A 12,834-nucleotide genomic window follows, 5' to 3' on the forward strand; every position below is an offset into this window, starting at 1 on the left:
TACCCCCATGTCCTCATTAGGGGGTTCAGGAGGGAGACATACAGAACACTAGGTCACATAGCTGACCCCACCCGTGTTGGGACCTTATACAGTGCCTTCGGAAAGTACTCAGCCCCTTGAATTTTTCCACATTTTGCTACGTTACAGCCTTATTCTACAATTGATCAAATATTATTTTTTTCTCAGTAATCTACATACAACACCCCATAATGACAAAGCAAAAACAGGTTTTTAGAAATGTATGATCATTTATAAAACATTTAAAACAGAAATAACTTATTTACATAAGTATTCAGACCATTTGCTATGAGACTCGAAATTGAGCTCATGTGTATCCTGTTACCATTACTCATCCTTGAGATGTTTCTACAACTTGATTGGAGTCCACCTGTGGTCAATTCAATTGACTGGACATGATATTGAAAGGCACACACCTGTCTATATAAGGTCCCGCAGTTGACAGTGCATGTCAGAGCAAAAACCAAGCCATGAGGTCAAAGGAATTGTCCGTAGAGCTCAGAGACAGGATTGTGTCAAGGCACAGATCTGGGTAGAGGTACCAAAAAAATCTCTGCAGCATTCAAGGTCCACAAGAACGCAGTGGCCACCATCATTCTTAAATGAAAAAAATGTAGAACCACCAAGACTCTTTCTAGAGCTGGCCTCCCAGCCAAACTGAGCAATCGGGGGAGAAGGGCCTTGGCCAAGAACCCGATGGTCACTCTGAAAGAGCTCCTCTGTGGAGATGGGAGAACCTTCCAGACAACCATCTCTGCAGAACTCCACCAATCAGGCCTTTAAGGTAGAGTGGCCAGTCAGAACTCACTCCTCAGTAAATGGCACCCGCCATTTAACAAGGCACCTAAAGAATCTCAGACCATGAGAAACAAGATTCTCTGGTCTGATGAAACCAAGATTGAACTCTTTGGCCTGAATGCCAAGAGTCATTTCTGGAGAAAACCTGGCACCATCACCTAACATGCTGACCACACCGCTCACGTTGCAAAGTGAATGTACACATATGTGTTATTCAATCATTGCACCCACACTGCTTGCGAGCGTCAACGAGCGTCTGCATAGCCAGGCGCTAAAATAGAACTTGGTTCTATTTGTGAAGCTTGATGTGCTGCAAGTCCCACCTCTCCCATCTCCTCATTGGTTTTTAGATGCATATACCCACGTGGGTGATTGAAAGATTAACTGAGGTCCACACTCCAGTCCAGTTGGTAGTGGTAATGCACCTTAAAGTTGGTTGCCAACCGCCATATAGAGTCCGAAGAAGAAGAAGCCTGATGGAGGAGAGATTACTAGAAACAAACTTTAACCTTTTATCTGTGGATTAATTGTCGGAGTAGAGGACCTTGTGCATTTCAGGTAAAATAACAACCCAATGTTAATATCCCAGGACAAATTAACCAACAACAGTAAGCTAGCTAGTTAAGTTGCCATAAATGTTCAATGCTTTTCGACCCGTCCCCAAATGAATATAGTTAGTTCAGAGTTTGTTTTGATATTTCAACCTGTGTGACCTGGTGTGGGTGGATAAAATCAACATGCACGCGATGACGGATGTACGCACGCTAGCGGTCTGGTCAGCATGTAAGGTGGATGTTTTTCAGCGGTAGGGACTTGGAGACTAGTCAGGATCGAGGCAAAGGTGCACGGAGCAAAGTACAGAGAGATCCTTGATGAAAAGTTTCAGTTTACAACAGGAAAACAATCCTAATCACACAGCCAAGACAATGCAGGAGTGTCTTCGGGACAAATCTCTGAATGTCCTTGAGTGGCCCTGCCAGAGCCCGGACTTGAACGCAATCAAAAATATCCGTAGAGACCTGGAAATATCTGTGCAGCAACACTCCCCATTCAACCTGACAGAGCTTGAGAGGATCTGCAGAGAAGAATGGGAGAATCTCCCCAAATACAGGTGTGCCAAGATTGTAGCGTCATACCCAAGAAGACTCGAGGCTGTAATCATTGCCAAAGGTGCTTCAACAAAGTACTGAGTAAAGGGTCTGAATACTTATGTAAATGTGATATATCTGGGTTTAATTTGTAATACATTTTCAAAAATGTCAGACTTTTTTTTTTTACATTTAAAAAAACATTATGGGGTATTGTAAGTCGCTCTGGATAAGAGCGTCTGCTAAATGACTTAAATGTAAATGTAAATGTATTGTGTGTAGATTGATGAGGAAAAAAAACATTGAATCCATTTTAGAATAAGGCTGTAACGTAACAAAATGTGGAAAAAGTCAAGGGGTCTGAATACTTTCCGAATGCAGTCTCTATGGTGTTGTCAGATGATACAGTTAGTGTGTTTTCCATCCATGCCCAGTACAGTACGGTTGTCTGTGTGAGATGGGACCCAAAGCTTTGCATCATTAGATACACAGACCCCGAAACATTAGACAGACAGTCCGGCTAGCGCTTGCACACACAAAACCCATTAAACTCTTGGCCGTACCGGTGACGTCTCATTGAATAGAAGGGTGTGTGTGTGTGTGTGTGTGTGTGTGTGTGTAGGTGTCTTGTTAAGCAGATACAATCAGCTAATACGTTTGAGGACACTCGGCCGGGCCACTTACTTGCTCCAACCCAGCCCTCAATCAGCAGTGTATCTCTTTAGGAAGACACAACAGTCAGCCAGCCAGCCTGCCAAGCAACCACCAAAAGATATTCCCACTTGCTCTTTTCCAAACATGCCCTGAGGGTACTATTTTCTTGGCTGCCTCGCTCACCTCGTTCCCTCACCCCTCTTCCCCATCCCTCAGTCTGCGGGTGAATCCATTTCTTTATGCCCACTGGATATGAAACGTAACGGGGATGTTTGTGGACATCCTTTGGGGAGAGTGTGTGTGTCTGTGTGTGTGTGTGTCTGTGTGTGTGTGTCTGTGTGTGTGTGTGTCTGTGTGAGAGCCAATGGAGTATTGTGTAGGGGAGAGAGAGATAGAGAGATAGAGTATCTCTTTGCTGTGGAATGAATCTGACAGACGCTCAGAGATAACGCTCCGACTCAACCGTGTGTGTGTGCTGACATGTGTGTGTTCACGTGTGAGTGAGTGCCTATACGTGTACACTTGAGTGTGCCTGTGTGTGTTGGAAGAAAGGGATATTGGAACATAACATTTTGATCAGCACACTTGCAACACCCCTCCCCCCCAAAAAACACAAGACTACATTACAGCCAGAATGGCAGATCTGTGAGTCTGTTACACTGTTACAGAGATTGCCTTTGTTTATCAGAAGAAGGGGAGCCTAGCTTTTATCAAACTACATTGTTTGTGTACAAAGTAGGGGTCCTAACAATTATGGAAAGTGTGTTTTATTTTAATAGGGCTCACTTGAGAGAATCATATTATACAGAACAGTATGATAATTTAGCCACCCTTGCTGAACTGCAGAAAGGGTGCGTGTGCTGTGCTCTCAAATGTCAGCATAAATTTGCAAAGTAAACGCAGCCAGCGTTCAGCAGGGACTGGTAACAGGGGGTGATGAAGGTGTGTGTGTGTGTGTGTGTGTGTGTGTGTGTGCATGCGTGCGTGTGTGTGTGTGTGTGTGTGCGTGCAAGTTTACTACTTGTGAGTGTCTAGGGTGAGGGAGGGGGGACTATTAAACAAACATTTTGATCGCGACACAATCAGCACTTCCAAACGTACACACACACACACACACATCCCCCTAATCAATCCGGGCTGTCTTTCTCTTCCTCGGCCCGCTATGCGTAAGCACTGCATCTGCCCAGGGAAACATTTGAACAACACATAAACAAACAAAAATGAAACAAACAGAGGAGGGACCTCTGTCTCGGAGGCATAATACCTTCTTCCTTTAACAATCCCAAACCCGCCGTAAACAAGATCGCCCACCTCCGATGACTAATCTAGCGTGTGTTTGTGTGCGACCGACACAGAAAAAGCCATTGCATATACAGTACCTGGCTAATGCCCTAAATCCTCCACTCCCTCTCTCACCAGACTCTCTTGTTTTTAATTCATCAGTTGGGGGATTTCCGCTGGCACTCCACGGCGGGATTCTATCCTCGCCGCGAAAATGACGCCAATCACTCAATCCGCGGGATCAGCGACTTGTTTCAGACAGAGGCACGCAATCGACATCTTGTTTTACCTCTAGCGATGTTGACTACCTCACTATCGTTGTTAATAAGAGACTCTGTTAATGGTCTGATATCTTTACTGGGTAATGTTGAGTGATTGACAGCTGGGGATGGAGTCATCTTTAAATGGCTTGATCAGAGTGTTTGAGACCGGCTGTCATTGGGCAAATGTTATTTGCACTCCTTCCTTACAAGGAGACGGCATCCATATTTGATGGAGTGGGTATAAAGTTGCTCCTAACCACTGATGTAGGATCAGATCTTGCTTAATCTGCATAAGGTTTAAGGTAGGGATTGAAGACAGCGTAATCTGAATCTAGATCTGTTGTTTGAGTATCCTGGAGATCCCACGTGATTCTCAGTCCACATTGGCAACCGGTTGGGGAGTTCTGGACATAATCTCACTGGCAGACCCAACAACCATAGCCCGATATAGAAAGTGTTGGCTTAGTGGCCGGGGCGTGTTGAAGAGGTGTGAGAGCACACTGTGGTCCAGACTGATAGCTGGCCTTGTAAGAGGCTGTGTGCCACTCTCAGTGTTGTCCGGATCCCGCTGAAGAACACTGGCAGAGTACTGTAAAATAGGCCATCCAAGGGAAAGAACACACACACACACACACACACACACAATGCACATGGACAAGCACACCCACACACACACACACACACAACAAGTGCACCCACAAGCAGACAGTCACACACACACACACACACTCTATATCAAACACTTGATAGTAGTCGCACACACCAAACACACACACGAATAGCCCACGTGCAGGATGTGAACAATCACCCTGGTCCATTAATGATCAAACCAACTTCACGCTAGATGTTCACATTATCGACAGCCAGCGACTTTTAAAAAACAAAATTCTAGGTGTAGAATAATAAAGCTGCTTACACATTTGCCACCGCCAGTCACGCGGCCGGCAGCATCTACATCGGTGCCAACGCTACAAAAACAATACTTGTTCTTCTTCCCAAGTAGCGTTGGACCGAGACTGAAGTTCATTAAAACACAACCAGGGTGTCCATTTTAGGAAGGATTCTCAGAGGCTGTTCTTAAAGAAGGAAAGACAAAGCTTTCTTTCTCTGGCATCAGAGGGTGTCTCTCTCTTGCGGTCTATCCCTCTCTATCGGTCTCAGTCTCTCTCTGCCTCTATCACTCTCACTCTGTCTCTTTACATCTGTTTATCTCTCTCTTTATCTCTCACGCTCTCCCCCTCCCTCCAGTTGTGTGCAGTAGCCAGAGGGAGCCCAGCCTAGCACACATCTCCCCGTCTTGGTTCCCCCTCCCTACCGCTCACCCTCCAGAATGGGGCCCCACGGTGACAGCTGCACCCAGCTTCCAGGCACCCTCCCTGGGAAGCGGCCTCCACTCCCCTACCACCTCCAGACTCAACTCCACCATTTTAGCCCCGGAGATGCTCCAGATGAATCATGGCCAAGCGAACTGACACTGAAGGGCATCAACCGTCAAGTTCACAACAATCCACTGTGCCTTTTCTGCTGCTGCTCCCCGATCCTATCTCTCTGTCTCGCTTTCGATCTCTCTCTCTGCTCATCTGCCTGCCAGCCAGGGCCTGTTCTGTTCTGTGCACACTAGAAGAACTCCATGGCAAATCACACATGCGGGATAAAAAAAACAGAGCAACGGGCCCTTCAGCACTCTGTGTGTGTGTGTGTGTGTGTGTGGAAAAAGAGAGAGAATTAGTGAGAGAGACTGAGAGAGAGACTATGCGCATTTGTGTGTGCAGTAGTTATGTAAGTATGTGTGTGGATTTGTATGTCTATGAGGTTTGTGTGTGTGCGTGTGTATTCATTCGTTTGTGCATTGTTTAAGGTTAAGGTTAGGGTAGAGACGACCTACCACGAACACCCATTAACCTCTAGTCAGGTAGTTTAAGAAAACATTGGCAGTAGATTGTGAGAGAGGAAGAACACAAAGTCCCCTGTGCCAACTTGTTTCACATAACAGCTGGCCAATCAATAACCAGTTCTAAAACCTGACGTTGTGATTGGGCGCTGCAGTGCCCCACACAGGCCAATCAGGGAAGCGCAGAAAGTTTGTGCGGCAACCCCCAGCCCCAAGCCTCTGATCTGTGAGCGTGCACGCACACACACACAGAGAGAGAACCAACCATTTTTCCCCTGTCAGATTAGTAAGGATTACTAATAACACGAGCCAACTCCCAGCATTGCAGTATGATGTACTGAGCACTTCGTATGGCAACTTGAAAACTTTCCACTTTCCAATTCCAGATGGCAACCACCAGCACAAGGAATACATTCATTGATTGTAAAGCCAGCTCATTTGAAATGCATCACATTCATTAGTGCTCAGATGTTTTTCGAACGTTACAGCTGTTTTCTGATCGTAGCTGTGTAGTATGTGTGTTGAAATAATGTAGTATCCTACACACACACTTCGTACAGTGCTGGTTTCTCTATGCTGGCTACCTCAAAGAGTGCATTGTGTTTTAAAATGTGACACACACACACTTGACAGACATGCTAGCTTGTATTTTTATCCATCCCCTCATCGGCCGCAGGCCATATCACTCTGAGGGTCCGGAGTCACACGACTAGCACTCAGGACCCCGGAGCACAAGGGACTGTCTAGGGGCCCCTCACTGGCACTAGGTTGAAGGACCAGAGGGAGGGAGGGAGACGTGTGTGTGTGTGTGTGTGTGTGGAAAGAATTCTGTCCGCTATCAACCTCTCCCCTACTGGGGCCATTGAGACACACACTTTCCGCCTCCGAAAACGTGACAGCATGACAAGCCACAGACCAACAGTGGCATTCCCCTCCAGCATTCTCCTCTCTCCAGCCAAGCCAGCACCAATCTCCATGTTCCTCGCCTATCTCCCCACAGATAAACCAGTAATGAACTGTCTCTCCTAGCTTACTTGTCCCAAATGACTTTATTTTCCCCCAGCATGCTACTTTCAGTGGACTTTGCCTCCCTGAATGAGAGAGAGTGCCGCAGGTTGAAAGTTGAACATTTTCCTCCCAAACCTTTTGGAAAAGGGGGCTTTCGCAATATGGCCATAATATGGGGGCCAAAGGGCCAAGAGCTGGGTTTAATTTCCTCTGCTCCTTTAGATGCCTGCCACAGCAGAGTAGAGCAGTGGCTGGACTGTAATAAATGACTTGGGGGATTGATAAGGTACTGTCAGGGAGAGAAGCCAAAGGGCAGTACAAAGGTCTCCAGGCTTATCGCCAAACCCCTGTTATCTTGACTTCGTACTTTTCAGGGGGATATAAAGTCCCTCTCTCAATACAGTCGGTACTACTACATACTGTACGAGGCGGGAGGTTTTTATCATGTACCTGGAAGGCTTTCAACAGATAGCAAACACAGTGTGACGCGTCTGTTTCTATCGCTGACTGAGCTCAGGCTGGTGACCTCTGAAGAGTTCATTTACCTAGCATCCACTTCCTAGATGGAAAAATACATACTGAACAAGAGTCCAGGCTACCAAAATATCCGTAAATAGTTAACGACCGTGTCATAAATTGTGTGATACTGGGGCAAAGGGGAGCAGAGAGACTTGGGGAGATAAAAACAAGCTGTAGTATGATATGCTCTCTTACCTCAAAGAGGTTGGAAGCCTCGTTGCCATATTGACTGGAAATTATCTCTGATTGGTCACTGTACCACTTGAGCCCGCCCAGGAAGCTGTCCGCATCCAGGTCACTGACATCAAGCTCTGAGAGGTCGAGTTCGGGGAGGTCCGGACAGAGGGGTTGGTCTTCGCCAACCAAGGCAGCACACTGGGGAGACAAGAAGACGGAAGGTGTCAAAAACCCATCAATACACACAAAGGTGCGCAGACACACACGTACGTACCAACGCACACACACAAACACACACGCACACTGAGGCAAATGATGAAAGCTACTTTTTCACATTACTTCACAAGCCGTTACCCCCACAGGTATTATTTTATGGTTATTATGCAATATCTGTACACTACATCCTGGCCTTGAGGACATTCATTATGTATTTGATGATAACAAGTTATCTTTATTGATAGGCCTACCTTTTTACATTTCTCATACTGCATGGTTCGTTTTAGTAGACTAGGAAATCCTGCTTAGGCCTATTGGCCTAATTGGTCAGACATTCATAAAGCCTGATAATTCAGTCAACATCGTGTTCCATGGGTATTCTTCCTATGGTTTTATGTCCATGTCACTGATAGGCTGAACTCTCGGGGTCAACCTCATTTGAATGACAGCATGGCTAGACTTGCCACCTGACTGGCTGACCTGGGCGCGTCAACACAATGGCAGCGGTAGCCATGGCACAAATTTCACTCTGACCCAACAGTCGTTTTCCACCCCGTACATGTGATACAGCGGGCCGCGGTGATGCTAAATGTTGCCATTTCATTCGTCACTGTCCGCTTTTATATAGGGGCCTATGCGACAGCTGCTCCGCCGCTCTCCAGACACAAATCATCGCTTCATCGAACTGCGTTGAGGGGATCCACAGGCTTTAAATATGTGTGGTGTGGAGAGAGGAGGAAGATGGGGCAATGAAGTTTGACTCTGCGCCAACGGTTGCAAGCTCAATGTAAACACGTTCCAGGAAGGCGCTTTGCTAACCTACATTTCTTATTCAGGTGCCAATATGTTACAAATGTTAATTGCTTCAGCGGCCCGTGCTTGCTTGAGGCAAGGTTATGTCAGCACTGCACGCAATGCATCTTGTTCTGGAACATGGCAGTCACTTCTACTCGACAGAGAGAGAAACCCCTAGGCAAGCAAGGAGATATCAGCTCGAGTGAGCCAAATGCAGGTATTTTTTTAAATCCCAAATTTACTCTCGCGTCTTCTCACTGACACCCTCGTTATGCATAGATAAACAGGCGTTTTAAGTTTGGCAAATGTCAAATCGAACCCCACATGTCATAAATGTTGGCTAGAGAGTTGTCAGGATTCAATGTATGCAGACTTAAGGGAGAGTTAATGGTGATACCCTCGGGCATACCCCGGAGGCAGTTAGTTCGCCAAGGAGCCAGAGAGAGGGAGAGGGCGTCTGACTGGAGAGAGATGAGCCTAGGGTTCGACTCAGGGCAACAGAGAGACAGATAGCCTACTATACCAAGTGGGAGGTAGGCTTCAAAAAAAGAAAAACGCCCCGGCTAACACGTGCCATAGTCGATCCGGCCTCTGGTTGCGCTCATGAGATGACATAGTCATAGGTTATATTTACGACACAACTCCCTCTCCTTTGCCCATAAACTAGGATAAAGATGCAAATTCATCGTAGTCTCTATCCCTCCTAGCCCTGTAAAATGCCCCACTTTATCAAGATATACGAAAAAAGAAATCAAAGAGAGATCTGACATTTCCTCTCAATCTTCTCATCGACTTCCAAGGGTGTTAATGAAATAGCGCCGCCAGACAGAGCGAGGGGGGAGTGCGCTAACCGCCACTGCGAGCCAACGTGATTTACACACACAGAACACATACAAGCACCTGCTATGGTGAGATTATTAGGAATATGACTGGGGATGTTGAGTGAAATTCCCTGGTTGTAAAGGGGCGGTCTTTGGAAATTTCACGGCATGATTTATGCTCAACTCAGAATGAATTGACGCACTTAGAAAATAAAGAATAAAGTTAGCATGTCTGTCACAAGCAGGACAGGTTCTTGAAATACACGCACCTTTTTAATGGGGGGGGGGGGGGGGGGGGGATGAACAACACAATAGATAGGCAGCAGAGATCACTACGTTGATACACTCGAAAATGCCGATACGGAACAAAAAAAACAAAATGTTTTTTTTTTTATTATAATAATTTGACAGGCTGGCTCAGACGACCGAGCATCCATCTATCGATATGAATAATTGAAGTTAAAGTGTAAAGAAGTGCTACTGGTGCATAAAGTAATTCGCCAGGCTGTCAAGGAAAGCAAATAAATACATGCGTAGGTCAATGGTCTTGGTCAATAAGTAATGGGTTAAACTGACATTTCAAGGCATTTTGTCAAGCGAATAATTGTCATTCAATCTTGCCTCGAGTGGTGATAATAGACAGATGGAGAAAAGCTGATAAACCGACAGCAGCTTCATATCGAAGATAAGCTTCTATCCCATGAATGCGTTAAAAGTCGACGGTAACTGCAGACTATAGCCTACAGCTCAATGCCTAAAACAAACTGCATAGGCATGCATAACACTAATAACAGAGTTATAGTCTATCGTCCATCTCCAAATCACTATTTGCATTATTTCCAGTTATTCAAGTAAAAATCATTGCATTTGAGTTGTCAATCTACCCCGTGCGTTTTAAACCAAGAGCTTACTAAGTATGCTGTGGGAAAAACATTACCGATGGCAATTACGCAAATATTGTCATTAACCGGTCAAAACATTCTCATAGCCTATTTTGTAATATGCAACTAGGCTACAGATATGTGATTACTCCTCCAAACGGATGTTGTTGGCAGAAATGTCAAGACGCGCCCGATACATGTAAGAGAAGATGCTCCTCCGTAATATCGAACCTCCGTGCCTGTTATCACCCCTGCACTTTCCACTGAACAAATCCCACTGAACAAATCACGTAAAATCCCGATAAAGCCCCGATAAAAAGATACGTATATCGTCGTGAGTGTTCTTTGTCACTGTACAATACCTGACTTAGAAACATTTCTGTCATTCGGACTTCAAGAGCGGACCCTTCTCACATCAGCACAAGAGCGAATACAGACTTTGACTGGAAAGATCTCCATACGCATGTAAACATTCTTTCCGACTGCACGACATCCTAGGGAGACGCGACCAGCAGCAAACTCCAGGGCTGCAAGAGACGCACCGCTCATGCAGCCTACAACATTACATATAACGACTTAAACACGACACTATGAAGTAAAAGCAGCAATTTTGCTTTATCCCCTCCACTTGTCATGTATTCCTGTGCATTTCCCCGTATCGTATCCTCAGCGCAATAGCGGCGATATTACGCATCCCGTGCCAACACCAGCAAAGGAAAAGCCGTATTCGTTATCGGATATCACCGTCTTTGGATGTTCTGTGAGGTCCATCACCCAAAACGTTCCAGAACGGTACAGTTGACAATAAGTTTGATATTTTAGAACTGCTCACCTCTAATTCTCTCCAGACCGAGTCCTGGTTACACCTGTCCCACGCCATCCAGGCACTGAATGACGGTCCGAAAGAAACAAAAAAAGAAATCAGGCAAAAAGAAATCCACTCGCGCTCCACTCGCTCTCGCACAGGCTACTGCCCCTTACCGAGAATGAACTGAGGGTACCTGTCTTACAACTGCTTCCATCACATGACAAAGCTATTAAAAGTAGGCAGGGAAGTGAGTCCCTTCGCCCCCTCCCTACTACTCGCCAATGACGTACTGTGAAGCAGGCGGGGTCTGGAACGCGCATCGTCAATATGTTCCAACTAAAAAAAATCGGTAAATTCTAATGACACGGAGAAATAAAATATATTTCTAGCGCAGCCCACATATATTGTTGCTTTGCTTATCAAGTCACTGCTATGCCCAGACCGCTCACTGGTCTATAGGCCTACACACGTTTGACACTCGAATCACCACCATGCATGCAGCATTTCAAGATATCAAAATGCACAGTGATATCAATGAAACATCTCTGTCTTGTTGAACGTGTCTACATTGCGCCATAAGCATATTAATTCCCGTAACCTATTAAATATAGTAACACGGTAGGCTACTATGACACCACGCACCCTGTTTAGTTAAACAAATAGTAGACAATTACTGATGCTCATCTATTGAAAAGGGGTGCGCTGTGAGTTCCCATATATTATAAGGAAATAACGGATCATGTGAAGAACATGGCGACAAAAACAAAACATAAGGTTATACAAACAAAGTGTAGCCTATTTAAGTGTAGCCTATTGGTCTGACTTCAATAACATTTCCCAGATGTTCCAACTATGTTACTGTGAAGTTTTCCAATATCTCAAGGCTAGGCTACTGCATTTCCAACTGGGGTATAGGTTTCAGAATCGCCTGGGCGACGCGAGGCTTGTGTATAAAGTCTCTACCGTTTACATAACGCTCAATCTCCACCACATGCATATGCGTTTTGTTTGTTAGATGTGTAGCCCGCATTTTTCGTACTTGATGCACGTGCTTCGCTTTTCAAGTTGCTAAAAGCTAGCTAGTTGGAGTCTGTGTACTTCCATGTACCAGTGCACAGTAAAGCAACCGCACTAGTTGAAGATATTAAATGCACGTGGTACACAGAACGCACTACAGCCTAGTGCGGTATCCCCAACGTAGCGTTGCAGACTGCTCCATTGACAATGAATGACTTCCACATGATTTGATACATCTGGTTGACATAAGGCGTCATGTCCACGCTGACAGCCTGCCTGCATGCTAGGCTACTCCAAAACTAATGTTAGACACTTTTGAATTTCCATTATTATTTCCTAATAACAGCAGAATGAAAGGAAATTGTGCAAGTTTGGACATGACTAGTCCCCCCCCCCCCCATCTCAATGTACGTTACAGCTTTAGACATTTTAGCCTAGGCTGTAATTTCAAGACAAAAACCTAATACCTACTACCCCCCCCATTAGGTTTCTATCTGTTTCAAAACTGGAGATTTACATTTTAGAAGACATGGTGCAGCAGGTGACAAGTATCAACCATGTGTACAGTGTCAACAGTGCATGTATACGAAACAGCAGCA

General features: G+C 45.5%; 1 protein-coding gene across 8 annotated transcripts in view; it reads right to left on the bottom strand.

Moving 5' to 3' along the window:
* The window catches only part of ppargc1a (peroxisome proliferator-activated receptor gamma, coactivator 1 alpha), a 44,851-nt gene extending 33,434 nt beyond the window's left edge, over positions 1-11,417 (bottom strand). For all 8 annotated transcript variants that reach the window (XM_029674559.2, XM_029674554.2, XM_029674555.2 and 5 more), the window contains exons 1-2: positions 11,243-11,417; positions 7,716-7,895 (exon numbers count right to left, since the gene is read on the bottom strand). In XM_029674559.2, the coding sequence (XP_029530419.1) occupies positions 7,716-7,895; positions 11,243-11,290 (228 nt within the window). In that variant the 5' untranslated portion in view covers positions 11,291-11,417. The remainder of the gene's footprint in view (positions 1-7,715; positions 7,896-11,242) is intronic.
* Positions 11,418-12,834: the final 1,417 nt, after the last annotated feature.

This window comes from Oncorhynchus nerka, linkage group LG12 (genome assembly GCF_034236695.1).
Source record: "Oncorhynchus nerka isolate Pitt River linkage group LG12, Oner_Uvic_2.0, whole genome shotgun sequence".
Lineage (NCBI taxonomy): Eukaryota > Metazoa > Chordata > Actinopteri > Salmoniformes > Salmonidae > Oncorhynchus > Oncorhynchus nerka.